Source organism: Python bivittatus, unplaced genomic scaffold (assembly GCF_059951505.1).
Source record: "Python bivittatus isolate LINGU-HERP-01145 unplaced genomic scaffold, Pbiv_v1 ctg000070_np1212, whole genome shotgun sequence".
Lineage (NCBI taxonomy): Eukaryota > Metazoa > Chordata > Lepidosauria > Squamata > Pythonidae > Python > Python bivittatus.
The window spans coordinates 29,604,496-29,630,926 of NW_028277034.1; the positions used below are offsets into that span (position 1 = coordinate 29,604,496).

At 36.4% G+C, this 26,431-nt stretch overlaps 1 protein-coding gene across 6 annotated transcripts; it reads right to left on the bottom strand.

Moving 5' to 3' along the window:
• Window positions 1-15,451: 15,451 nt before the first annotated feature.
• On the bottom strand, window positions 15,452-26,409 carry CUNH4orf33 (chromosome unknown C4orf33 homolog). 6 transcript variants are annotated; one of them, XM_007422239.3, is made up of 6 exons: window positions 26,296-26,409; window positions 22,405-22,585; window positions 20,359-20,419; window positions 19,406-19,457; window positions 19,112-19,311; window positions 15,452-17,831 (listed from the first exon to the last, which is right to left on the bottom strand). In XM_007422239.3, exons 2-6 carry the CDS (start codon window positions 22,583-22,585, stop codon window positions 17,732-17,734), a joined length of 594 nt encoding a protein of 197 aa, XP_007422301.1. In that variant the 5' UTR covers window positions 26,296-26,409; the 3' UTR covers window positions 15,452-17,731. The 6 variants fall into 6 exon arrangements, with proteins under 6 accessions (XP_007422301.1, XP_025032788.1, XP_025032781.1 ...); XM_025177020.2 differs by having other exon boundaries at window positions 26,220-26,312; XM_025177013.2 differs by lacking the exon at window positions 26,296-26,409 and adding an exon at window positions 26,191-26,276.
• Between the last annotated feature and the right edge of the window lie 22 nt (window positions 26,410-26,431).

Genomic DNA, 26,431 nt, shown 5'->3' on the forward strand with positions numbered 1-26,431 from the left:
AGCCAATTGTTAACCCAAACACCCCCCCCCACACACACACACACCCTTCAGGCACCCTCGCTGATCTCTATAAATACCCACAACAGGGTCACATCATCCTGGGCACAGAGAGAACTGCTCCTGTCTGTGCTTCTGCCCTCTGAAGATGCCGGTCACAGATGCTGGCGAAATGTTAGGAAACAAAACTTCCAGAACATGGCCACACAGCCTGGAAGACCCACACCAGCCAAGCAAGGGAGATGATTGGCATAAAAATTAAGAAATTAAAAAGAAAAGAAAATGACGACGAAAATTGAAGAGAGTGACACTATAATAATGGACAGTGAGACTATATAAAAAAAAATCATCAATATTACTCTAATTTATAAAAATACAAGATATTTCTCTAGAAAAAACAGATGACTATTTAAAAAAATAAAATTTGCCAAAGCTTTCAGATAAGCAAAGACAGATTATGAAAGGTCCTATAATAATAATGGAAGTATCTGAAGCCATTAAAAAGATTAAACCAAGTAAAGCACCAAGACCAGATGGTCTTCCAGGATCATATTATAAAAATTTTGAGGATGAAATTCTACAACCTCTCCAATCTATGATGAATTTTATATTGATGGAATGTAGAATGCCAGAGTATTGGAAGGAGGCCAATATACCATTATTACCTAAAGAAGGACAAGATTTGACTTTAACTAAAAATTATAGACCAATATCATTATTGAATAATGACTATAAGCTGTTCACAATGATTTTAGCTGATAGGTTGAAAGTTATATTACAAAAATTTATTCATGAAGACCACTGTGGATTTTTACCTAAAAGACAATTAAAAGAGAATATTAGAATGGTGCTAGACATATTTGGAACAACATAACAAGCTGCGTTAATCTTTTTGGATGCAGAGAAAGCTTTTGACAGCTTAAATTGGGCTGTTATGTTTGAAGTTTTGGAAGACATGAACTTTGGAGAGAATTTTATAAAAGGAGTGAAATTGATTTATACATCACAGAGAGTGCAAATTATTGTGAATGGAGATTTATCTAAAACATGCAAGATACAAAAAGGAATGAGACAAGATTGTCCATTGTTTCCCTTGTTGTTTATTTTAGTTTTGGAAGTTTTGAATAGAGATATAAGGAGAGATGAGAAGATAAGGGACATAAAAATCAAGAAAGAGACATGTAAGTTGAGAGCCTTTGCGGATGATTTGGTGTTGGCGTTCCCCGAAGGGAATTCAAGGTTTAATGAAAAAGTTGAAAGAATTTGGTGCTTTGGCCACTTTTAAAATTAATAAACAAAAGACTAAAATGTTAATGAAAAATATGAAGATACAAGAACAAGAAGAACTGATAAACAAAACAGGTTTTAAGATGGAAAAGAAAAGTTAAATATTTGGGGGTGAATTTGACAAATAGTAATTGTATGTTGTTTCAAAATAATTATGTTAAGACTTGGAATGAAATTTTTAAAAAAAGATAGGTTAAGATGGGGGGAAAAATACAATTGTCATTGCTGGGAAGCATTTCAGTAATTAAGATGAATGCTTTACTTAGAATGTTATTTTTGTTTCAAACAATACCTGTTAAGATAACTGATGGTCCATTTAAACAATGGCATAAGGATATACCTAAATTTGTGTGGCAAGGTAAAAAAACCAAGAGTTAAGTATAAAATTTACAATATGCTAAAGGAAGAGGAAGTTTAGGTAACCCGAATTTGAAGGTGTACTTTGCAGCTTCTCATTTGGTTTGGATGAAAGAGTGGGTGACTTTGAGAAATAGGAGGTTATTGGAACTAGAGGGGCATGACTTAAGATTGAGGTGGCACAGCTATTTATGGTATAATAAAGTTAAAGTTAAATCAAATAATTAAACATAATTAAATTATTTAAAAATAATTTTAATTTTTTTATTTTAAAAATAATTTAATTAAGAAATTGGACTGTGTATCGTGTATATGCTGAAAGAAATAAAAATAGTTTCAATAGACAGTATGCAACAGAGTATGTTATTATTCAGAGAGAATGAGGATTATTTTATATGCTTCTAAGAAGCAAGAGAAACTTGTTAAAAGGCTGGCCATTCCTATTTCAGCTTTTTTCCCCCTTCTTTCTTTCCCCAGAAATATAGTTTCACTTTATGAAATGTATCTTGTTACATTTTTATGGCATGAACAAGGTTCATAAGATTAGTACTTAAACTTTCTGAAAATTGCAAGTAATTTCAAGAAAAGCCATAATGCTTTCATTTTAAAGCATTTTAGTGCCCTGAGTTTAATTGGCAGTCCATTCCATATGCTTTCAGACTTTTTACTTGCTGCTAGACTCACAGAAGTGTTGGTCACAGATGAAACAGGGCCAAACAGGGCTGCTAAGAGAACCAATGCTCAAAACATTAACTAACAATCCAAATACATCATGGGTACAAGAAAGAAACTGAAGGCATTCAGTCAAGAAGACCAACCACTGCTATATTTTCTAATCAGAAGTATGAAAGCTCAGAAGAATGAATAGAAACATTCATGGGTGAAACAAGCATTTAAAAAAAAAAATTAAAAATGACACTTGAGGAGAAAGAAGGAAAACTATGAAACAGTACCTGTTGAGGGATGCGTGAAATGTTTTTAAAAATAAGTTTTCCTTGTGGCATGTGATAGGAAGTAATCCATGTCTGAACATAGTGGCACTACATTAAATAAATAACAGATGAAATACAATTGAAATTTCATAAATATAAAATTAAAGCTCAGAAGTTTGTCTTTCAGGAATTGATTTGGATTAGAGATTTGTAATGCTAATAAGTTTATTACTCAAATGCTAATATTATAAGTTGATTATTATTTGCTATTGAAGGAAAGAAAGTCAAGGCAAGGTATTATGTGCCCTGCCCATTCATATTCTTACCATGAGGAAACTTTATGTAATCTTTTAAAACTTTAAATAAAGCTATCAGACTACAGAAGAGAGAGTGCTAATAAATTAATTTGGCCATTATTACTCTTTGGTTTACAAACCTGGTTCAGAAACTGATATTAAGCCTCTGAATTTTCTTTTTTGAATATAGCTAAAAACTAGTTTAAACAAATAAGGACCATAACACCAAACTTGACAGAAGATGGCAGTATGAAAGGGTCAATACAAGAGCAGCTTACAGTTATCCTGATTATTTTCTGCTCTATAAAGATCCCAGATTGCTCCAAACACGCAGTTAAACTGTGTATAAATTCTCAAATCATGCATCGTAAATCTAGGGAGCAAAATAAATGATGGCACTCATGTTGCGGGTGGGGCAGCTCCATCTCAGAGGAGCACAAGGAGATCTGAATGATTGCTCAATACACTTTTTACTTCAGTAGTGACAACAGCATTGTCTTTCAGAGTGCTACAGTCTGCAGGAGTTAATGATCTTAGGAAAAAGTGAATGAATTTGCATGTCATATGTATTATTTGTGAACAAACACCATTTTGTCACAGAAAGAATAATATAAAACATTAGACTACTCTTATTTTTAAAAATATTAAAATCAATTAAAAAGGGCACTGTACCTAAACAATCATGAAGAGCTAGAAGCAACTGATCAGTTGAACTAACCCATCCAACTAGTTTTCATCATGCACATCTCAGCCCAAGAATCTACTGGTATGTTGAATCTGTTTGCTCTTACTCTTAAAATCATTACATTAATGTGTCTGCATATGATAAATGTGCCAAATAGTAGAATCATTCATGCTAAGTCAGTGATAGGCAGCTTGCAAGTCTTGCATTACATACTGCCCTTGGACTAATTTAATATGAACTGTGTCTTAATTTGAAACCCTTCTACAAGAGAATAGCTCAAGGCTCTGGGAAGAGAGACAGGTGGTACCAGACAAACTAATGATATCCCCTACCATTTTTTGGCAAAGAATATTGTTCTTGACGTTAAGGAAAAAGAAAGCATTTCTCACTGACAAAATATACATTTTATGCTGTTAAAGCAATTAAATAAGTTAAGGTTTAATATTTATTTATGTTTTCTGCTTCCTCCTCAAATCACATCTTTTCCCACCTTCAAGAATCTACTGGTATGTTGAATCTGTTTGCTCTTACTTCTAACATTTGCTGTGCTGTAGATACTCATTTGGGGACATGGACTTTAGACCTAAGGTCCACCTACACCTGCATTACTGAGATTTTATTTTGAATAATGTCAAGCAAAATGTTGAAATAATCCTGGTTGGAATTCTCTAGTTCATTCATGGAGGTCTTTATTTAGCAGAGTGTACATTTGTGAATAGAACCAATCCTTACAATGCATCATTAGAATATATATAGTCCTATCTGTATTAAGAATACACCATGACAGTTTGGTAGCTCATAGAAAAGAACCTTCAAATCAACAAGGCACTTGCACCACTGTTCTTTGGCAACACTAAGTATATTATTCATTATGCCTGAGCATAAATCTATATGGATACTACTAGTTTTGTGTTTATACTGGGGAGAGCACAGGAGAATACATTCCACAGAACAGAATTCTGCTCTGGTTGTTTAATGTCCCAAATGAAAAGGACAGGTCATGCACATGGCAAAGATTTAAGGGGAGATCAGCATGTACTGTCTCATCATTCAACCCGGATTAAATATCTGAATAGGATTACAACCTCTGTTTAATATGCCCAAGAGTAAACTTGTCAACTGCCTTTTAAATCCCTTACTCTCACATCTATTAATAACATCATCCTTGATCTGGCCCATAGTTTTTGTAATTCATTTGTTTCCATCACTACCAAAATATAATGTTTCTACTTTTACATACATTATAAAAATATAGTGTCTCCTCAATTTCTCATTGTCTTTTCAGTAAAATTGTCCTATCCTTGTGCTCTCCTCTCTGATCTTCTGCCATCACACCTTTCTCCATTCACATTTACTAACATCTGTTTATATAGAGAGTCAGTCTCTATAGAAATGGAATATTTGAAAGCAGGACTTTCAAGTCAGAATACATGACTTGCAAAAATAATAAGGAAAGGTTGTTTCTTTTCCCCCTCCTTTTGGAAGATGATAAGCCACCAGAGGTCTACAGAATGTACACATACATTTTGGCAGGAAAGTGGAGTAGAAAGATAATAAAAAATAATCTTAATACGATTCTTAATAATCATATTAGGATTATTTTTGATTATTTTTTTTTATTATTTTAATAATCAAAATATTATTTTTGATTATTTTAATATGATATTTTTGATATTTTTGATAATCTGTTATTAGAACATGTTGTGGTCATGTCATTAATCAACTACGTCACATCTTTATGAGTGTTGAAGAAACTGCAATCTTCATCACCGTGATCATCACAGCAAATTTCAACTACAAATTGTTGGGGAAAAATGAGAAAAATCATAAATAAATAAAGCAGAAATCATTTTCCTACATATTTGTGCTATGAGCAGTGGAAGAAGGTTAAGCAGATAGAGATTGGAGGGTTCTTTGCTTTCCAATAATGGGACACTCTACAGTGAGCAAATTTATACACAATGCTTTATTGCAACACACACCTTCCTCAACAACAGGCTATTGCTCTGGGTCAACTCCACCCATCTAGGACTTGCAAGTTGCTGTTGCCATATAAATACGTCTTTAATACTCAGTCCTTTATACTCAGCATAAACAAAACTCTCAAAGTCTATAAAGTAGCGTACAACCTTTGCCTTTTTCCAAAAGTTCTTGCACTAGTTGGGATGAGATGCTGCTGTCTCAGTGTGGTTGTTCCTTTTCTAGTTGCTGCCAAGCTCCAGGCCAAACTCCAAGCTCTGCTTTTAAGCAGTGTTGCTTTTGAGCACTCCAGATGAGCTCCCAAGCCAAGCTCCAGGCAGGAATCCAACCAGGATCCCACCATAACTTGTGGGCCTGACACTTGACTGATAGTCCTCTTGCCTGCCTGTAACAGCTATTAATCTCCAGACATCACCTCCTGCTTCCCTGCCTGCTTGCCTTTTTCCTATCTCCTTTTCTCCTACACACCCACACACACTCTCCCTTAGTGTTTGCTTTTGTAAGCTAAGAGCCTGGGTGCAGTGAGGATGTCTCTGGAGTCGACACGTCCTTGAAAATGCCAGGGTGTGGCTCAATTATCCAGGCAGCTGGAATGCCAACGTAGAAATAATTTTGTGAGTGAGTGAATGCATGCATGCATGAGCCCATCTCTCAGGTTTCTGGGGCTGTAAACTTTTACAACGCTTTGAGAAAAAACATGAGCTGTGCTGAGCCTTGGGGAAGTGGGATGGGAAGCATTTCTGCCTGGCTGCTGCTGCTTTTCCCCAAGCGCAGACAACAATCCCAGCTTTATTTCCTCACATAGATTTTATGTCCATTACTGACAGGAAATTAAAGCAATAGTTTTAAGACTAAAATTTAAGTATAATTAAAAGCAACTGATAAATTTATCAAACCTATTCCACTTTCATCTGTTCTTAAAAAAACACACAGAAAAAAAGCTAATGTGTTTAGTTATCATGATTTCTGCTAGACATCATTAATTGTTTGCTTGCTTGTGAGTTCTGTGTTTCTCCCACTTGTATGTACTTTGCTGCCACCATCAGGAGGATAAGATGGTTTATTTTACAGGGAGGGGGCATGACTAAAGTATAAGACTGCATACAATTCTCTTGGTTGCATTGGGAACAAATCTTTACTTTGACATACATTTGCATTCAGCAGAGCACCAATGATGGAGATAGCTTACAGATGCAGAAGCAACTGCTTTTTAAGCTTGGGGAAAAACAGTTCTTTTACAATAAAAGACTTTAATTTTATTTAATTCATTATAGCTGGAATTAGATAAAAATATTTGCAACATACATTCATACCAGATGATTAGGACTGATGCAGTAAACACCAAAGGCATGAATAGAGACTAAATAGTTATTATTAAGATTTCTTCTACTGTTCCTTTTGTTTTTAAGTAGAACTAGTTTAATTTTTCAAGAGTGTTGCTAAATGCATCAACAATGGAACAATAGTAGTAAATGCAAATAAAGCACTTTAGTCCCTGGCAGCATTTACCTGAAAAATGAATAAGAATAATATTTTCTTGTAAATGAATATAAAGTTGACCTTCCACATAGGGAAGGAATGAATGAGCCATTAAGAGGGAATTTGCAGAAAAGTTTACACAGTCCTGTAAAAGGGGGAAGTGTGAGAAAGAAATTTAAAATAATCCCACCTTGATTTTGTTTAGCATAAAATGGAGCATAGAGAAACTTGCAAAGGCTTTCAAGACTGATGTCAGTCTTTCAAGGTAGGCCTCGTCAAGAAACAGGATTCTAAGAACGCTCCTTATTGTAGTATGACAGATGATAGAACAGCAGAAACTTGAAAGCCTGCTGAGGTATTGATTATCATCTATAAAGCCCTATGAAAAAGTACTATTATTTGCAGGACCACCTATCTCCAATGGTATTTGCCTGTTACTTATGTTCTAGCAGCATGGACATGCTTCAGGTCCCTTCCCTGAAGCAATGTCATCTGGTGAAACCAGTTCTTTCCTCAGTCTCTGGGGCCAAGTTGGTTGGAGTTCCTTCCTGAAGGCATGCAGTAGGAAATTGGATTCTGATTGCCTTGTTGTTTTTAACTATACTGTTTTTAAATAGTTATTTTACCTGTACACCGCCCAGAGTCACCATTGCCTGAGTTGGATGACCATATAAATTCCATCAAGCCAAAAGCCAAAGAATACAAAAACAATTCAGTATGTGCTTCACATACTAGTTTATAGAAAGCTTTCAATTGTGTTGATCATGTCAAGCTGTGGAATGTGCTTAGAAAAATGGAAATCTCAGAACATCTCATTGTCCTTGTCAGAAACCTATATAAAGGCTAGGAACCACAGTACAGACAGAACATGGTGAAGCAGACTGGCTCCAGGGTGGCAAAGGAGTGAGGCAAGGCTATATCCTCTCCCCTTATTTATCAACCTACTGTACATGCTGAGTATATATTAAGTGAATCTAGATTGGAAGAAGATGAGCATGGTTTTAAAACTGGAGGAAGAAAAATCAATAACCTCTGCCGTGCTCTGAGGCAAGGTGGATGGACTCAGTTACAGTGATGAGAAATGCACCATTGGAAGACCTGAAAAACTAGGTTAGGGACAGATCAGCAAGGGTAAAAATCTATCTATGTGGTTGCCAAGAATCAACACTGACTTAATGGCACACAATCAATCAATCAATCAATTCTATTAACAAATAAATCCTTATGTTTCCCAATGAGAGAGAGAAAAAAAAAGAAACACTGTTTTAGTAATGAATCTCACATAGTCAAAGATTATATCAATCAGTATGGAATACTCTTGCTGAGTATTCTGGAACAATGGAAAGTTACATTGTAGATAGCTTAAATATTGTTTCCGAACTGTGCATGTGTGTCTGCTGGTTCAATTTATATTGTTGTAATAGCTTAAAAAACATACAGCTTAAACTGATTATAAGAAAACATAAAATCAAGAAAGAATGAATTTAAGCATATCAAAACTAGTTACTTTATAGCTTTGCCCATCTCAAAAATGTAAAGCTTACATTATTAAAGAAACATATTGCATTTAATAAGGAATGTAAGAAGAGAAAATATCAGTCTCACATTTGACTATGTTAAAATATACCTCCTGCCCAAAAAAGTAATGAGCTTGTGCTTAGGAAAGAGCATTGTGCAACTTAATGCAAGTAATGAACCTTTCATGTGAAATGATATAATGTCACAACTCATTTGCATCCCACTTAAAGTGTAATCAGGTTTGCCTGACAGCATGGCTTATGGCTGAAAGAGCAGACCTGGCTGCTAAATTAATCCAGAGACCTTCTAGTTAATAGCATTTTGCGAAGCAAATTTTAAACACTTTAAACTTCTTAAATTCTCACTTTACATGACAAATTAAAACAGGAATCTAGCTAGGGCTAAGAGAAGATGGACCTAATTAAACCTCAAAACTAATTTTACTGGGAATTGTAAACCAGGCATAGGAGATAAATTTGTTCAGCTCATGTTAATGCAAGCTACCTAGTTTCACAAAAGCAAGCCAACATATAAACTGAAACTCAGTTATACTTTTCAATAAAAAATGCATACATTTGGAAAAGATATGGACAAAAATGGGGTATTAGGGAAAGGAATGTACAAAAATGAATTATATTATGGAAGTTGCTTGGAGAAGTATATATAAAGTGTAAAAGCATAAGAGATGTATACATTATAAAACATTCATGCAAAAAAAGTATATGGTGGCCTTGCAAATTTTAATTTTAAAAAAATCTCAAATTGATTATGAAACTAGTTGGACGGAAATCAAAATGGTAAAATTGAAAAACTGAAAAACTGAAAGCAAATTTGGTTTGACAATGTGCTAAACCATAGTTTAGTTACTGTGGCTTACTGAATTAACCCAGTTGCCCTAATTTGCATTACATTGAGCCAAAAAGTGCTTGGATTTGCACAGCAAACTGAGTCACAAATGCCAATCACATTTTAGGCTGGCATGTTGTATTTATAAAAGTACTGAAGAAGCCCTCTGAAATCCATGGGGAAAAGTGCAGGTATTAGACCAAAAGTTACTGTTCTTCATTGCCACAATGCCATACATTTTTTAAATTAATTTTCGTATATAGGACAAGCCAAAGATCAGATTACAATAGCTAAACTTCCCATTACCCAGATCACCTGCTTATCTTTATTTACTGCTTTTACACTTCACAAAATGGACCCTAGTGGTACACTATAAAACTGTCAATATACAGAATGAACAGAGTAAATATTTCAATACTTCCAGTAAAGCATGACAAATTCTACAGATTTGTTACAGAAGCAGTTAGCAGCCAGGATAAAAATCTGTCAAAAATCTATCTGAGAGAAGCGATCACATATTGACTATGCTCCTCTTCAAGCTTTCTCATGATATAGGATATATTACCCAATATGTTATTTTAGTCATAGAACCATGGATTGATCATCATGTCTTATATGAGGGATAATGCTGTGTCCCTCTGGTTTGTAACTGCTTTAAATTTCAAGACAATTCCTTTCTACGCAAAGGAAAACAAGTGCAGTATATAACATTTATACGACATAAAGCTATAACAACCTCATTTTGTTTGGCCTTTCTACTGTACTGTTTATATTATTATAGTAAATATTTTTCACTAAGTTCTGTGAGAGGTAAAGCTTCAGCCTAGCAATAAGAACACACTGGTTTAGCATGCATGACAAGATTTACTGGGTCTGTTGCTACTCCTACTAACTTAGGACATATTCATACTACATCCATAAGCTTTTCCTATCCTGTGCTTATGCCTGACTCTCAGAGACAATTGGCAATACGCATAAGATATGCAGTCTAGACTGCAGGCTATCACATCCTCTCATTGGACAATTCTTCCGTTTCTATCCATTCCATTGAACTTTCCATTCAATGAAAGCGATTGCCAATTGTTTTGCTTCTTGTGGATGGATTTTATCGCACATATATAGATTTACTGGACACACACACATACAAAGTTAACTTAAATTTGTATAAAGTTAAAGCATCACAATGGATGGATGTATAGATACAATTATCAGCTTTAAAATAAAAATTACTTTCTTGTATTTTCCCTGCTTTTCCCGAATAACACCAAGTTCAGATTCTATTATAGGGAATATTCCTTACTAGTATAATAGTTATACAGTACAATTGCTTTATATGCAGAATGTTCCTAGTTTGAAATCTGGAAGGGATCTACGACTTGTTTTTTTCTTTCAAATCACTTGTCACCTCATGTGTAGATTATTTCAGCGTGCTACATATGGGAAGACTACCTAGAAGCTACAGCTGATCTAGAAAGTGGCAATATGAGCAGTCATACCTCTGTGAGTGAGCTGCACGAGTTACCAGGGAGCTTTCAGGTGCAATTCAATGTGCTGTTTGTCACCTACAAGGCCCTTCATGGCATAAAGCCTAGCTATCTCAGGAACCGCTTTTCTCCCATTCTTTCTGCCCATCCTGTAAGTTCTGACCCAAGATCCAGTCCCACCTGTTAAGCAATGCCAACTGATGTGATCTAGGAGATATGCCTTCTTTGTCAAGGCACCTGCCCTCTGGAACAGTATCAACACCCCACCGCAAGGTTGGGACATCCCTGAACTAGATAAGCCTTGAAGGCCTGGCTTTTCCTACAGGCTCTGGGTTAATTCAGGGTGTGTCCACTTAGGCTGGATGATACTTATTATATTTGTACTAAGTCCCCTTTCTATGGCCATCTTTTTTTATTGATTTAATACATCAGGTTTTTGGTTTTAACTTGTACACTGCTCAGAGTTGCTGTGAGCTGAACATCCTTGTAAATCTAAATTATAAAATTCTGTTTTGCTGAGCTAAACCTACTTTTCTGCCTGGACTGGTATAATTCTTTTAAAATAAGCCCACTGGGCCATTTAATTATTTTTCCAGATGTTTCTGCCATGTTTCAAACCAGGGAATAGCTCCCCCTCTGGTTGCTTTTCGCTCCTTTTCTTCCGTGCCCTAGTGACCACTCTTAAGCCCGCCTGGACACATGGAATTACAGGCGTGATCATTTCCTCCCATTTGCTGTTGCGTTGGGGCAACCGGGACAGAGCGTCTTCCAGAAAGTTCTTTCCCCCAGGAAAGTACTTCAAAGAGAAATTAAACCAATGAAATGTGAGTTAGGTATTATACTCGTATGGAAGACCTGTTCTAACAGAATCTGCAGTCAATGTTACACAGGAAAAATGTGGTGAGGGGGCATCCCTGCCTCTACAAAGCAGCCAAACAAAATGCAGAGATTGGCCTAGAAGAAAGTGAAGTACAGCTGGTAAAACAGTAGCACTTGACCCAAGAGAAGCCGGAATCCACAATTTTGAAAGAAAAGCAGGAAAACATGCCTGCAGTTTGTGTTCATGATGGGCAAGAGCTGACTGTATGGTGACATTGCCCATCCCTGTTTTACAAAAATAGTTGTTGGCATGTATTGGCAACAGGGCAACCTAGCAGCGTGTATAAGCCTTCAGATTTATGAATCAGATAACCAAGGGAAGAGTTATGGTAAAATTGGGAACAATTATCTTGGCTGGCTTTCTAGACATCTTTGCAACTGACAACTCCAAGCTGGGGAAGGATTACCATTTGGAGACAGGGGGAGGGGGTGGGGGGAATCTGTGACAGCTGAGTCACGGCCTTCCCCATTTCTGACTTCAGTCCTTTTCCATGTACATATAAATGAGGAGGTGAAATAAAAAGCTCAGGGTAACTGGTTTCACAGGAGGGGAGTTCTGTGGGAGAATATTCATTTCCAAGTTCCATCTTGATGCATCTCATGAGATGCAAACACTTACCAAATGCTCTCTACCAGTGTATCGATGGACAGAATCTACAAGTAGCAAATGATCTGATATCACATCTATCAGATAATCACAAATATATCAATAGCCACACCCTAGGCTATTTAGGACTATTTAGAAACAGACTGTTTCAGCCTGAAACAATGTAGCTCCCCCAGTAATGTGTTACATGGACATATTGAGACATTCCATTACAGTATATGTAATGTATACAGTATATGGGTGACTGTATTCTCCTCCAGCTGTAGTTTTTGGTTAATCTTCAATGGCAGTTCCACGTGGACTGAGTTATAGTAGTATAGTATAGTAGCATGGTGATGAGGTCATGAGTAAATGGCTGCTCCAAAAATGCTCCTAACTGGCACAAACTGTAATACAGGAAATATCAAGTTGTTATGTTCTTAAAATCCTTTGTGTAAGTCTCAGAACACTGCGGCATTTATGAATTTCTTTACAAAATGAAATAATCACTTTTCTGTTTCATCTGTTTTGTCACAGAATCACCGAAGGCTCTATTTTTGCTTAAGAAAACAGATACAACATAAATGTATAATTTGAATCTCCTTGCATGACTCTTGCATTATTTTTATTTGCTGTTTTTTATTTGATATGCAATCAAGTTGGGGTTCTGCTTAACTAATCTGAATTCAGTTTTAAAAACAAGCCCAAGGCACAGTTCAGAGAAAACTTAGTATAATTTCTTGACCACAGTGATAACATCATTCTCCCATCTAGTGGCAAGAAGCAGCAAGAATCTAAGATTTCTGGAATAACCCTATCTGTACAACAGTAAAGGAGAAGCAATGTGCCTATTTTCTATATATGATGTGAGTGATAGAATATAGTTACAAAGAAAGGATGCAATTCCATTTTGCATTTTCTCAAAATACTGGAGTCACCTTAACTTTGTTTTTACTTTTAAATATCCAATCTTATTGATAAGTGTAATAGTGAAAACATGTACTATTTAGAATATTCCCATCTACACATCTCACATAGCAATGTACTTGCTGAACAATCACTATCAGCTATTGAAGGAAGAAAATGGAAGAGAAAGGAACCCCAAATTTAAATCACTTAAATCCTTGCTAGATTAATGCTACAATCCTCTGCTAATTTGAACGTTTTACTGAGTTAAACATGAATATATTGAATGATATATAGGAATAAATCTGAAAAATTAAACACAGTGATAGACCATAAGCAGGAGATTTAAAATCAAAGATGTGAAATCCTTGCCCATCAGAGTAGCAATGATCTACTAAACTGGATATGGTAAAAAACACAAATTAAAGCTTAATTCAGAGTCAAGTAAGATGAATTATGCCAATCATATTTAAATAAGGAAGTTAATTTAGTTTAATATGATGCTTGCATAGTCAAAACCTGATTTGCCAATAACTGCTATCCCAGAATTATCGGGCATGGCTTGAAGTCGTTTGTAGGCCATAATTTGATTCAGTAGCTAAATTCTTACTAAGATGAAGTGTGGTTCGCATGTCTTCTATATAAACACAGCCTATTTGTAAGCTATGATTTATATAGGATATAAACAGATGGGATATAGACAAAATTCTCTATCAGCTCTGCCATCCATAGCTTATTTCTCTGCCCTTCCTGGTTGGTGAAAGCCTCTAGGAAGGTACCAGGAAGCTGGTTTTGAGTGGTGATGAATGCTTCTTTAGAATGGAAATTCTATTAGGGTTCAGGCCTGAGTATGGAACTGAATGCACGTTGGTCACTGTGCACGTCCTGTAGTGATACAGTAAGTGGACCTTCCTGGTTCTGCTTGATCTTTGAGTGGCCTTTAGTAACACTGTTCATGGCATCCTTGTGGACTGTTTGGAAACATTGGGAGGGGCGAGCTATGCTGCATGGTTATCCTCCTTAAGTAGTCAGTTGATGGCAAGTGCAGGTAAAAAGCTGGGCTCTCCTCTGTGTGGGGTGCTACAGGGATTGATACTTTCCATTCTTTTTTTTAACATCCACATAAGCTGCTGAGGGAGGTAATCCACCAGCATGGAGTCATACATAATTCGTATGTAGACGATACTCAGCTATATATTTTAACAGCCGGCTGTACAGGAGATACTGTGGAGTTTCTTTCCTGGTGCCTGGAAGATGTGAGGGTTTCGATGGTGATGAACTATTTTAGAGTCAATCCCAGCAAGACAGAGTAACATTGTCTGTGAAAGCCTTCCAATTCCAGAGATATTCCTTCTTTGGCTAAAGATGGGTCTGCACTTCCTCAAGCAGAGCTGGCTTGAAGATCAGGTGGCAGCGGTGGCTAGGCTTTTTGCATAGATCCACCTTGTCGGTCACTTTTCTACTAAAGTTGTTATAGGTGCCATGTAGTTTGCAGAATGGCTAGTTAACATTTGAATTGTAGAAAAAATGCTCTAGCAACTTCAGCCTGCTTATTTCATGGCAATTGTGTACACATTGAATAGTCTGATATTTAATACCTACCATCTTACCAACAAAATTAAAAAAAGACAAAGGTTATTCTGGAGACTGAAAGACTGGCATTTTCACAAACTCAAAAGTAGCATTACAACAGCTCAAATTTGCTATCTGTAACACCTTGAGGAGCCTGATGGCTCACTGAGAATATTTGTATTAAAGATGACAAAATTACTTGAATCAGTAAGTGCTTCAGCATGTAACAGGAAAGAAATATATCCTTCATAAGCTTATGAAAGAATACTGATTCTGAAAGTTCTTTGGTGAGTACAGATAAAATGTTTTGTATTTAATACAATTTGAAACTAAAATTAAATATTTTATTTAATTGGAAAATTATTCTGTTGGAAACCTTATGGCTTTATGAACCCTATCTCTACCTCCTGCCTTGGTGTGGTGGATTGGTAATAACTGCTGCCAGCATCTGTTTGCCAGGAGAACACCTTGCCTAGTATCTTCCCCCAACTGCAGTGTATGAAATCCCACAGCCTTCATTGCTTTTCCAGCAAATTAAAATGAAAAGAAAAAAAAAAACCCAGATTTTCTAGCACCACCTTCTGGCCTTTTAGCATTAGTTGTGTAGCTTTCTTCCCTTTTGTTTTGGGAGATAGACCAATTTCACAAGAGATAAACAGACTCAAACTTTATTTAAAAAAGAGAGAGAATGTAAACATTTTTAACATGCAAAAACATTCAGCAATAGAAGAGATAAAAATATAATTGTTCAAATCAAGAATACAGCATCTTAATCTGCCATGGAAAAATATATGCTTCTGGATAGACAACAAGTGTTGCTGGGCTCATCCTACTTAGAGGAAACCCTACTGTAAATAAATCCCAGGTGACATTAAAAGCTGTAATGGTATGTGGGAAAGACCGTGTGAGACCAGGCAAAGAGATGCTGCCAAGGGAATGGCAGGTAAGAGACCACATAGCCCGTAGCTAGACAGCAGTTGCGGCAAGAGGCTCAGAAGAGACCCTTCCTAGTTTCTTGGGCTTCAGTGGAGACAGAGGGAGAATTGTACTTTTAGACTTGCAAGATTCTGTCAACGTAGCTTTATAATGAAGTAGAATTAGCTCATCTGGTTGTGATTCCTATTTGGTTTACCCCGCGAGGCTGACAAAAGCATACAATTACTGAACTGGTACAGAGAGAATTAATCCCAGGCACAAATACAAAACAAAGGAAATTAAGACTTTAATGTAGTTTTCTGCCTACACTTATTCATTCCTTAGAAACAGAGATTCCTGAAGCAACAGCCTCCTGCTTGCTTCCTGAATTTTTTCCCAGCTTCTTCTACTGTGGTTCTTTTAATCTGCGACTAAAGTAATTCCTTCTCTTTTCCCAACCTTAGCAATTCCCTGCATTTTAAAACAACAAAACCAGGAGGGAGCAGTTGGGGGATCTGCCTGCTGTACATAAACCAGAGCAGATATGTACATGTTTGAAATGAGTAATTATGAACTAAAATACAGGCCTAGCTGTCTGACAATGAATGAGGTTGACGGAAGCTGAAATTCAACAATATTTGGAGGCTTCCATACTCTTGTTTTTATAGTTTAAAATTCCTTGGACAAAGCTAATCAGCTCTGAAGATACAAGCAGAAAAGTGTATGAGTCAGAAAACCAATGGCAGTTACAGTACTCCAGCCTCTTTAAATTGATAATTCACACTGCACTAAGTCAAAACTTACTTAAGGCTCACTGAATAAATCACAACTGCCAAGATTTGTATAACACACTGAGCTGAACCATGGTAATATTAAGCCAAAATTAAATAAATCCCACTCAGGTTTAAATGCAATGTTTTATTTGAGGGACCACCTGTTCCCAGTTGTTTCTGCCCATCTAATGAGATTAGGCAGAATGGGCCCACTTTGGGTCCCATCAATCAAGGTGTGTCTCTTGCAAGAGCCAGGAAATGTGCCTTCTTTGCCATGGCACTTGCCCTCTGGAACTATATCTCATCCACGAGATCCAGATGGCTCTCACGCTGATGGCATTCAGGAAGCTATTAAAGACCTGGCTATTTTCCCTGGCTTTGGGGCAGGGTGAAGGTTAAGCCCTTGCTGGATGAGTTTGTTTCAAACTCATGAGGTGGCTGACATTAGGAAATCCCACCAGTGGCTGAAAAGGGCTGGACCAAAAGACAGCACTGAGGCACTGATCGTAGCAGCACAAGAACAGGCACTAAGCACCAGATCCACAAAGCAGGGGTCTACCACCCTAGACAAGACCCAAGGTGCAGACCAGACAGAGATAGTCCACACATAGTGGCAGCATGTAAGATGCAGGCAGGAACAACATACATTGAACAGCACAACCAAGTAGCTGGCATTGTATACAGGAATTTCTGCACAGTCTATGGGCTAGATCCTCCCAAAATGTTTCCATATACAGTAGTAAAGGTAAAAGGTATACAAAACAAAAAAAGATAGAAAAAGGAAATGAAAAAAAATACAATTATGTCCTCTGCCCTTCTATCAAGTAATTATCATCTTAATATTTTTCCCATCTTCTTCGTCCCTTTTAATCCCAAAATCCCGAAATCAACAATTTGATCTTTTCTTCTCTCAACAAAATGTTCATATAAGGTTTCCAGTTTTTGGAAGGGAGGGAGGGAGGGAGGGAGGGAGGGAGGGAGGGAGGGAGGGAGGAAGGAAGGAAGGAAGGAAGGAAGGAAGGAAGGAAGGAAGGAAGGAAGGAAGGAAGGAAGGAAGGAAGGAAGGAAGGAAGGAAGGAAGGAGGTTCTTTTCTCTGACGAAATTGGTCAGCTTTGCCATTTCTGCAAATTCAGTTAATTTTATAATCCAATCTTCCACTAAAGGTATTTCACTGCTTTTCCAACTTTTGGTATACAATAATCTTGCCACAGTTATGATATTAATTTCCCCAAAATGTTTCATCTAGTACATGATGCCCACAAGTCTGAATCCATCGGTTTCCAATCTTCTCCCATTAATTGTTTCAAGTTGAATTTTTTAAAATATTCTAGACGATGGCTGAAATAGAAAGCAAGCAAAGGGTTGATAACTTTGAAACATTTATATTCACTCTTTCTCACTCCTACTGAATTGGCACAAAGAATGATAACAATAATTAAAATTCTGTACTGTATTAGAAAGCTAGGATAGTTCATTCATTCAAGGAACAAAGTTCAAATCTTTGTCAGCTATTTCTATATGCATATTATTGAACTATGTTTTAGAGATGATTATATTTTATATCATTTGACTTTTACTAGGAAAAGTACAGTTTTTCCTGGAAATACATAAGACTTTCAGATGATATTGTTAAACCACTATATCAAATTGAGACTAACCAATCAGTTAAATACATGTGCACAGAATGGGATAAGCAAGCAGCTTCAGCAGTTCATTCTTAAGATTGTCTCTATGCAAAATAATGTCCCATTCAGCACATACCTGAAGGCTTAATCTGTCAAATCAAGCCCTAGAAGTTTCCAAGCTGTCAAAAAACTACTAGCCTATTGTTTTCTAAACCTACACATTAATTAATTTGCATGCAAAACTAAAGCTGTCCATATGTTGCAAATTAGGGGTTGTGCAGAAAGATTTGGAGATGGGATAAAAAATATAAATCGCGAAGGCACTATCACCAACAGGTATTGAAATGATACTAGCGTGCATGGAATACAGCAAATTATTTCAGGCCCCAGAAAGTTTTACATTTTTTGCATTTTTCTAACAAGCTTAATTTTTTGAAATTAATTCAATAAATGTGTGAACATTTTTGTTGCACTAAATTAAGCTTCAAAAATATTTTTGAAATATATTTGAAATATGCTGGACAATATTGATATTGTAAATTATATGAAACAGAAGAATCAACTTTAAATATGATTCTGCTTACAGTGGTTTAATGAACTGATATTTATTATTATGTTCAATAATAAATGCACTACTGGCAGATTCCAAACAATGGAAACAATTCCAAAGTAACTCTAGATTCTCTTGGCACCTTTGTCCTCAAACCTGCAGTGGTTAGACTTGGACAGAGAGAGATTGAGATTCAAACTCATCCTCGCAGAAGTCACTGCTCTCTCAACCCAACCTACCTCCTAGGGGTGTTGTTGTGGAGAAAATAGAAGAAGGGAGTACTAGGTATGCCACCTTGAGATTCTGTATGAAAAGTGGAATATAAATCTAACAGATAAATGTATAAAACTTTACTCTTAGGGTAAAGGACCATAAAATATTCTCTTCTCTATACCGGCCTTTCAATAACCATAACAGAAAAATGGCACCACAGATATACTTACAAATCAGGTTTCTGGTTTTTGTGAACTTCATTTTGAGGAATAGGATAGAAAGCTTCATATGTTCTGTTCACACCTGATCCATGAATTGCAAATGCATTAAATCTGTCAGTGTTGGGAGGAAAATAATTCCAAGGCAGGTTAGCTTGGCCCCTCCATTTGACACTTGTTTTTGACACTTCAAATGTTAAAGGAAGCTCTTGCTGTGTTAAAGTAAAAAAATAAAAACACAGATTTACCCTCTTCTCAGAATGAATCACATATTCGGGATAAAAATAACTCAAACGGTTCACTTACTCTGCATATATTTCGTCTGCCACAAAGGAACAATACAAGATGTTGTCCATGCCTATGAAAATATAGTTTAAAGATAACAGGAAAATATTTGCTACATATTTCTAGCCAGAGTTTACTTTTAGCAGCCATCAGCTAAATAAACGAATGTAAAAAAATGAAAGATAGAGGACTACATTTACTAAATGTTCCTGCAATATATGGCCACAGTATGTGTGTGTGTGTGTGTGTGTGTGTGAGAGAGAGAGAGAGTGGGTGTAGATAGAGATAGAGATACATACATACAGAGACACAGTTGGGTATTTTTTGATTTGCTAATATTACCCATTTCTGAACTCATTTGGTTCAGAAGCTAGCAGAGTTAGGCCTAAATATTTAGATAGAAGACTATCAGGAAACTCCAGGGTTGATGGTTAGACTACAAATGTTTTTAAAGATCCCAGAAGAAAGGGATGACCTTTCATAAATTACTGAATTATATCTCAAATCATCCTTGACCACTGGCAAGACAGGCTGCAGGATCATTTATTTTCATGCCTTCCGTCTGCCATTAAGCAACACCACAAAGTATTTCCCATGACTGTTCAAAAACTACAGAACAATTCCAAACAGACAGATAGTACCAAGAGTGATACCTGCCAAACCTAGACAGAAGTCCCTAGTGCTAGATCCTGTCCAGCTGCATAAAGCTACAGTAATGCCCAAATGTTAAAGCAGAATTTCAGAATGTAAGCCAGTTTGGTGTAGTGGTTAAGGCATCAGGCTAGAAACAGGGAGACCATGAGTTCTAGTCCCACCTTAGGCATGAAGCTAGGTAGATGACCTTGGCCCAGTCATTCTTTCTCAGCCCCAGGAAGGAGGCAATGCAAACCACTTTTTCAGAAGCAACACGACTGTAATTAAAAATTGCCAAAGTAATTAGGACATTCTAAAAATGATTTGAAATATTTACTTACGGACAGAGCTCTACTTCTAGGTACTGCTGAGTTTGATCATTCAAGAAGAAGGCTTCTACAACTAAAACCAGAAAACAATTATTGTTTATTTTGCACTGTATATTTTATACAGACACAAAGAGTATTGAATATAACACCCACGGGGCAGTCTTATTTTACCTACCCTAATGATGCAAAGGCGAGAACCAGTCTGGTGTAGTGGTTAAGGCACTAGGTTAGAAACTGGGAGAGCCTGATTTCTAATTCTGCTTAGGCATGAAGCCAGCTGGGTGACCTTGTGCCAGTTATCCTCTCAGGCCTAGGCAAGAAGACAATAGCAAACCACTTCCAAAATCTTGCCAACTGTAGGGACTAGTCAGTTGCCAAGAGTCAACACTGATTCAAAGGCACACACACAGACACACAAAAATGCAAAGAATTGTAAAACCTTTTTCGGAAGCCTACTTTAACCTTATTCAGAAGCCATAAGTATAAGGTTTCTATCAGAGGTTTGGGAAATGCTTTGCCATAACTACATATTTTAAAAATATGACAAGACAAAACTATGACAAAAGTTCAGACTCAATGGACTAAATATATTCATATGTATGAAAAAAGAAACTACTTGGGAATCATAATTCTAATGCATCAAAAACTAAGGGGCAAGTCTATCCAAATGGCTTCCACAAGAAGTTTACAGTACTTCACAATGTACAACTTCTTCATGCCATCTCCCACTTGGCACTCATACACTGAAACTTTTAAATCCCTATTTGAAGTTGTTCTGGAAATAAAGATCTCAACACTATCCAATTTAGAACTACAGAATGCACCACCAGCTGAGATTCACCTTCACCTGATAAGCATTTTTTAAAAAAAACGTATTCATGCTTGCTGAACTGACTGCACATCCCACAAATGTTTTATTTTTGGCAACAATGGTGCAAAGTGAAAAGTCTTGTGTTCAGGATAAAACAATTCTATTTCAGTGGCATAAGAGAAACATAAAATGGAAAAATCAAACAGCTTCACTCCACAATAATATTTCTCTTCTGGGAAAACATTTCAAATATGAACTACTTTGAAATAGTCATAATGAAGTAAGGGAAATGATAATGAATACAGATAATAGGAGAATTGATGCAACTGTGACTTGAAGAAGGTAGTGGTTATCTTGGTAAGATCACAAAAGTCTGTATAAGTAATAATACATGACTTACCACAAGAGAGAATGAAGTGTCATTAAACTTCTAGCTTTGTAGCTTGATGTGAATCTCATATACCACAAGCTGCTGTATGGCCGTGTGACTTCATGCAAATATTTATTTAAGTTACTTGATTGATCAAGAATCATTTTTAAAAACTCTGATACCAGCATGAAAGTCAGTAAACTAAAGTAACCAGCAATATGCTGAGCAGCTGGAGGTCGCATTATAAAGTAAAACTTATTTTGACTAAACATTTCTGTTTAGTCATATATCTAGTATGAAAGATGGGAGGGTTGAAATAGCAGAGATGATTTGCTGCACTTCTACCCTTTAAGACAGGAGTGTAAGCCTATGCAAAGTTCCATCATATGAAAAAGTTAGATATAAATCTGACAAGTGGTTTTTACAGAAGCCTCAAAACTGATTCACCAAAGATATTAAGTTTTATTGACAGAACTATATCTTTAGCCATTTTGTATTTGATTATGGTATCTAAATATTTATGTTCAGAAAGAAGTGGAAGACTTTAATCACTGCTATAGTTTATGGTTAGACATTATAAGTTTACACTGTTCAGATGGAAAAAGCAGTGGGACTATCATTAGAATTTATATATTTAAAATAAATTCATACTGTGACAAGTCAAAATATGAATCCTTACATAGCTAAGCTACTAGTAGCAAAGACATACTGAAAACAAGATAGCTCATAGGCACCCAAAACAGGAATACTTCACACATTAGCATTTTGCTACAGTGTACACTTGTAACAAGTAAAAAATTGAAATAGACGATCTCTAGGGAAGAATTGCTATCAGAATATTCAAAATTTTAAGTCCCAGTACAATAGGTTCGCTTACCCTCATAATCCCACAATCCATTGAATGGTTTTCCTGGTTCACCAGGAGGAGCTGGAGGATCATTGAAAAACGGAGCATTCAATTCCATCAATATTCCTGAATTTTCAGGACTCAGCCTGATCATTATTGGATCATGGGACACTGGAAGGCTGTTCCATGTATGTTCAATTTTAAACTCCATCTAAATATTTTACATCAAGCAATATAGTTATTATATATTTAATATAAATACTAATAAGATGTATACTAAATTGAAATGTCTTTTAATTGAAAATATTATATTGTTATCAGATATTATAGAATTATAAATCATAAATTACAATTTTTACTCTCAGGATCTATTTCACTGATAGGCATTTACTTAAAATAAATCCCATTTGCTTATTTATTATTCAAGATATATATGATTTCCAAATATATTCAATAAAAATATTCACAGCAGAGAAAACAAATTATGAAAGTATAACAGATCTTATAACTTCTAAAATATCACCATGATTTCCTTAAGTTTTTGAAGAGCAAGATTAACAACACATGACATATATACTTCTGCCTAAAAGTTAATGACAGGTTCTTATGCTTCACCTAATTATCTTGGGCGATTCCTTAAAAACATAAAAACACAAGAAGTGAGCTGCCCATATAAAATCATTATACAGTAATAGCAATAAATTACCTTAAAGCAAATGAAAATAAAACTATACCTATATCTATATCAATACCTATATAGTATTTATATCAGCTTATTACTCATGTGTAGAGTACAGCTGATACTCCTCATGGGGTATTCTACCATTACTCACACACTCTGAAAAATACATGGTAGCAGCACAGCATTAGGTACATACAAGTAAATATTAATACTAAGCTTTTGATGAAAGCGAAATCATTATCATATGTTGCAGGAGAATTAAATGTCTTCCAGGAACTCCATACTTTTCTCCTGATTCTGGTACCTGCTTCTGCCTGTTTTCACCACAGGGTGTCCATAGTGATCACAACATACAAATATGCAAATCAGCTGCTTTTTTCCACATTTCTACATTCATGCTGAACAAATGGCTTACCCATAAGTTCAGCAAAATGTCCAAGACTGGTTAGGATTAAAGTTGGTAGGAAGCAAATTTGTCACACGAAGCAAATTTCCCCTTATTTGATCTGCTTGCATGCCATTGGTTAGGAATGCACAGATACAATCTTTCATCTGGATTTAAAAATAGAAACAAAAGGCTCCCATCATGCTGAACACAAAGTATACTAGTATTGTTGTTGAGGGCATTAGTCATATGTCAAAACAGGAACACAACTGCAGTCCATCACAGTGTCTATAGTCTGTACTGCTTTCTACATCCTTCAAGGCAGCATGGACCTTGACAATTTTGAATGTCTATCACACCACTTTCTTGTTTACCCTTATCCAAAATTGATATCTTGCATGACGTAAAAAATCACAGAAACAATTGCACCTGGATAGTCTATAATTAGATCCCTCCAATAAGACTCTTAGGGTAACATATATGACCCCAACCAACATACCTACCAAATTTAAAATCAATAAGAAACCTATCACAAGATCAGCTGAAATACTGCACAGGATTATGTCCAATACAATTTCCAAAAAAATCCAGAAATGTGATACTATTTTTCTCTAGGCCAAAAATCTAGCCCCAGCTAAAACGTGATGCCCAGTAACTGTATGAACATATGTTTGTAATTGCTATATCTGGCAGTGCAGAATTCGTTTGTCATCACATTCTTCTGCTTTTTTTTTTTTTACTTCTCATTTTAGCCTATAGCTCTGGAATTTCCTAGTGGTCTCCAAGTCATATATAATCACATCCAATCTATATACTGTTTCTGGGATCAGCCTAGGTCGACCAGATGTTACTACCTGCTGTATGCCCTATCCAGAAAACATTACAAAATCTACTGTTTACAGATAAGGCTATAATATACAACCGTATCTGTTAAACTCATTAACAGAGATTCACCATTAAATTATTTATATCATATATGATAGTCCAAGGTCTGTCCAATTATCTGTTCAGTAACATCACAGGACAAACTGAGGAACCAATTCAATATCTTGTCACCATATGTAACTGAAACTAATCATAAATGATCTATAGAGCATCAGTAACCTTTGGAATTATTTCCTATAATACATGATGACGGCCACTGAGTTAGAGAGATTAAAATGGGATTGGATAAAATAATAAAGAATTTGTCTACCAAGCGTTATTGGATTTGAAGACTCCATATTACCACTGTGCTAGACAGTGGGCCTCTAAATTACTAGTTGTGGGAGGACAGTGATGGGAGAGGAGTATGTCTCCACCTCTTGCTTGCAAACACTCCAGAGGCATCTGGGGCAGCCACCATGACAAACAAAATGCTGGATTAAAATGGGTCTTGGTGATCCAATATGGCTATATTTTGAGGTATTTCACATCCTAAATAGTGACACTTTCACTATCAATCCAGTAACTAATAAAAACAGACTGTATCATAGTGACAGAGAACACAGCTCAAACTCACATCAAATCCAGAGGCCAACTCTATCTAGATCCTGCAGTAATCCATTAAATAATCTATTTATCAGTAATGTTTACTTTTTCAGCATTGCAAACTGGCCAATCTCTACACATAAAAGACACAAACCTGACATCAGAAATGCTAATATCCAATAATCGTAGGGAGAATATTTCAGTTTCTCAGAACACACTGACCTCAGAACCAGTTTTTAACCAAAAAATTACAGAAACTCATTTCACTGCCAAAGAGCTAAGTCACAATTTGCTCATGAACCTTAAAAATATTCACTATTAAAAAAATCCTTTTATACTGTATATATAAATTGCATGAGCCATGCAATTTAATTGCTACAAGAATATACAGATAAAATTTGTTGTGATACAGATAATGCTGAACTTTATGCTCTTTTCCCATTTATTCTTCAAATTGGAAAAGACATGGAACAGCATGGGCAGGAAGAGGTGCAGCATGGTCCAGTGGGAAACAGAACATTCCAGAGTTCTCCAGAACATTCCATTCCTATATTTTTTTCACATCTGTAAAATAACATCTTTGTAACTTTCAGTGTTTTATGAATTAATTAATAATATCAACACTTGCTTTGCTACTAACCCCTTCCAGACCATCCAGAGTCTCAGGATTTGGGGGGCTGAGGACAAGTCGGTGGAATCACATCACACATCTAAGCAAAACTGAAGAGGTAGAATCTATTTTTTCCTTTAAAAAATAGATACGGCAAGTTTAAGGTTTATACTACAGTATAGTATAAAAACCTCATCCGTTCCTCGCCTGAAAATGGCAAGAAATTGTGCTGTCAGTTTTTAGCAACCATAGAGAGGCAGCCTCAAGGGGGCAGGTTGCTCACACTTGGCTTAATCTTGCACAAAATTCTTGTTGGCTATGCTTACCAAGAGTGCTCTGGTCACTGTTACAACTGCTGCAAAGTTGATATATACACACATTCACGCATACATTCGGTGTAACCTTATCTCCTTTAATTACCCATTATTTTGCATGAAATGGACATTATGCCTTTAATAGTTACATGATCATAAGTTTCAATGGCTTAATTTCTGCTCGCTGCCTCATCTATTCAAAACCAGTAATTCCGCAGGGGGGGGGGAAGCGCGGGGGCAGGACAGTTAAAAGCCAAAGGAGAGCTCTCCAAGAAAATCCGGCCGCGACCGGCATTCAGTGCAGCCTTTTACAGTTACTCAGAAACAAAGCCCCCTTATATTTAGAAGCACGCACTCCCATGGATAGGAGCAGAAGGCTGCAACCTGAGTCCTGCCGCTCTTGAGCCGAACCTTCGCTACCCAAACGAGCGACCGCACTTCCGCTCACGACCCCGCTTACTTTTACCCAGCAGCGTCTTCATTCAAAGGAAAAGGAAGAACGAAGCATGTGACCATTTACACCAATGGAAAAGGGCTTTCGCAGCTCAGCTAGAATGCGATTGGCGGTTTATCCTGACAACACCATGCCCGACTTC

Bases quoted from the DNA above. Each gene is read 5' to 3' on its own strand.
- CUNH4orf33 (XM_007422237.4), bottom strand. From the start codon at position 25,901: ATGTGTGTATATATCAACTTTGCAGCAGTTGTAACAGTGACCAGAGCA. The intron at 22,586-25,847 runs GTAAGCATAGCC...TAAAATATTTAG, and splicing joins CAGTGACCAGAGCACTCTTG to ATGGAGTTTAAAATTGAACA. The intron at 17,832-19,111 runs GTAAGTATATCT...TTTCTATTTCAG, and splicing joins AAAAACCAGAAACCTGATTT to CCATCGTCTAGAATATTTTA.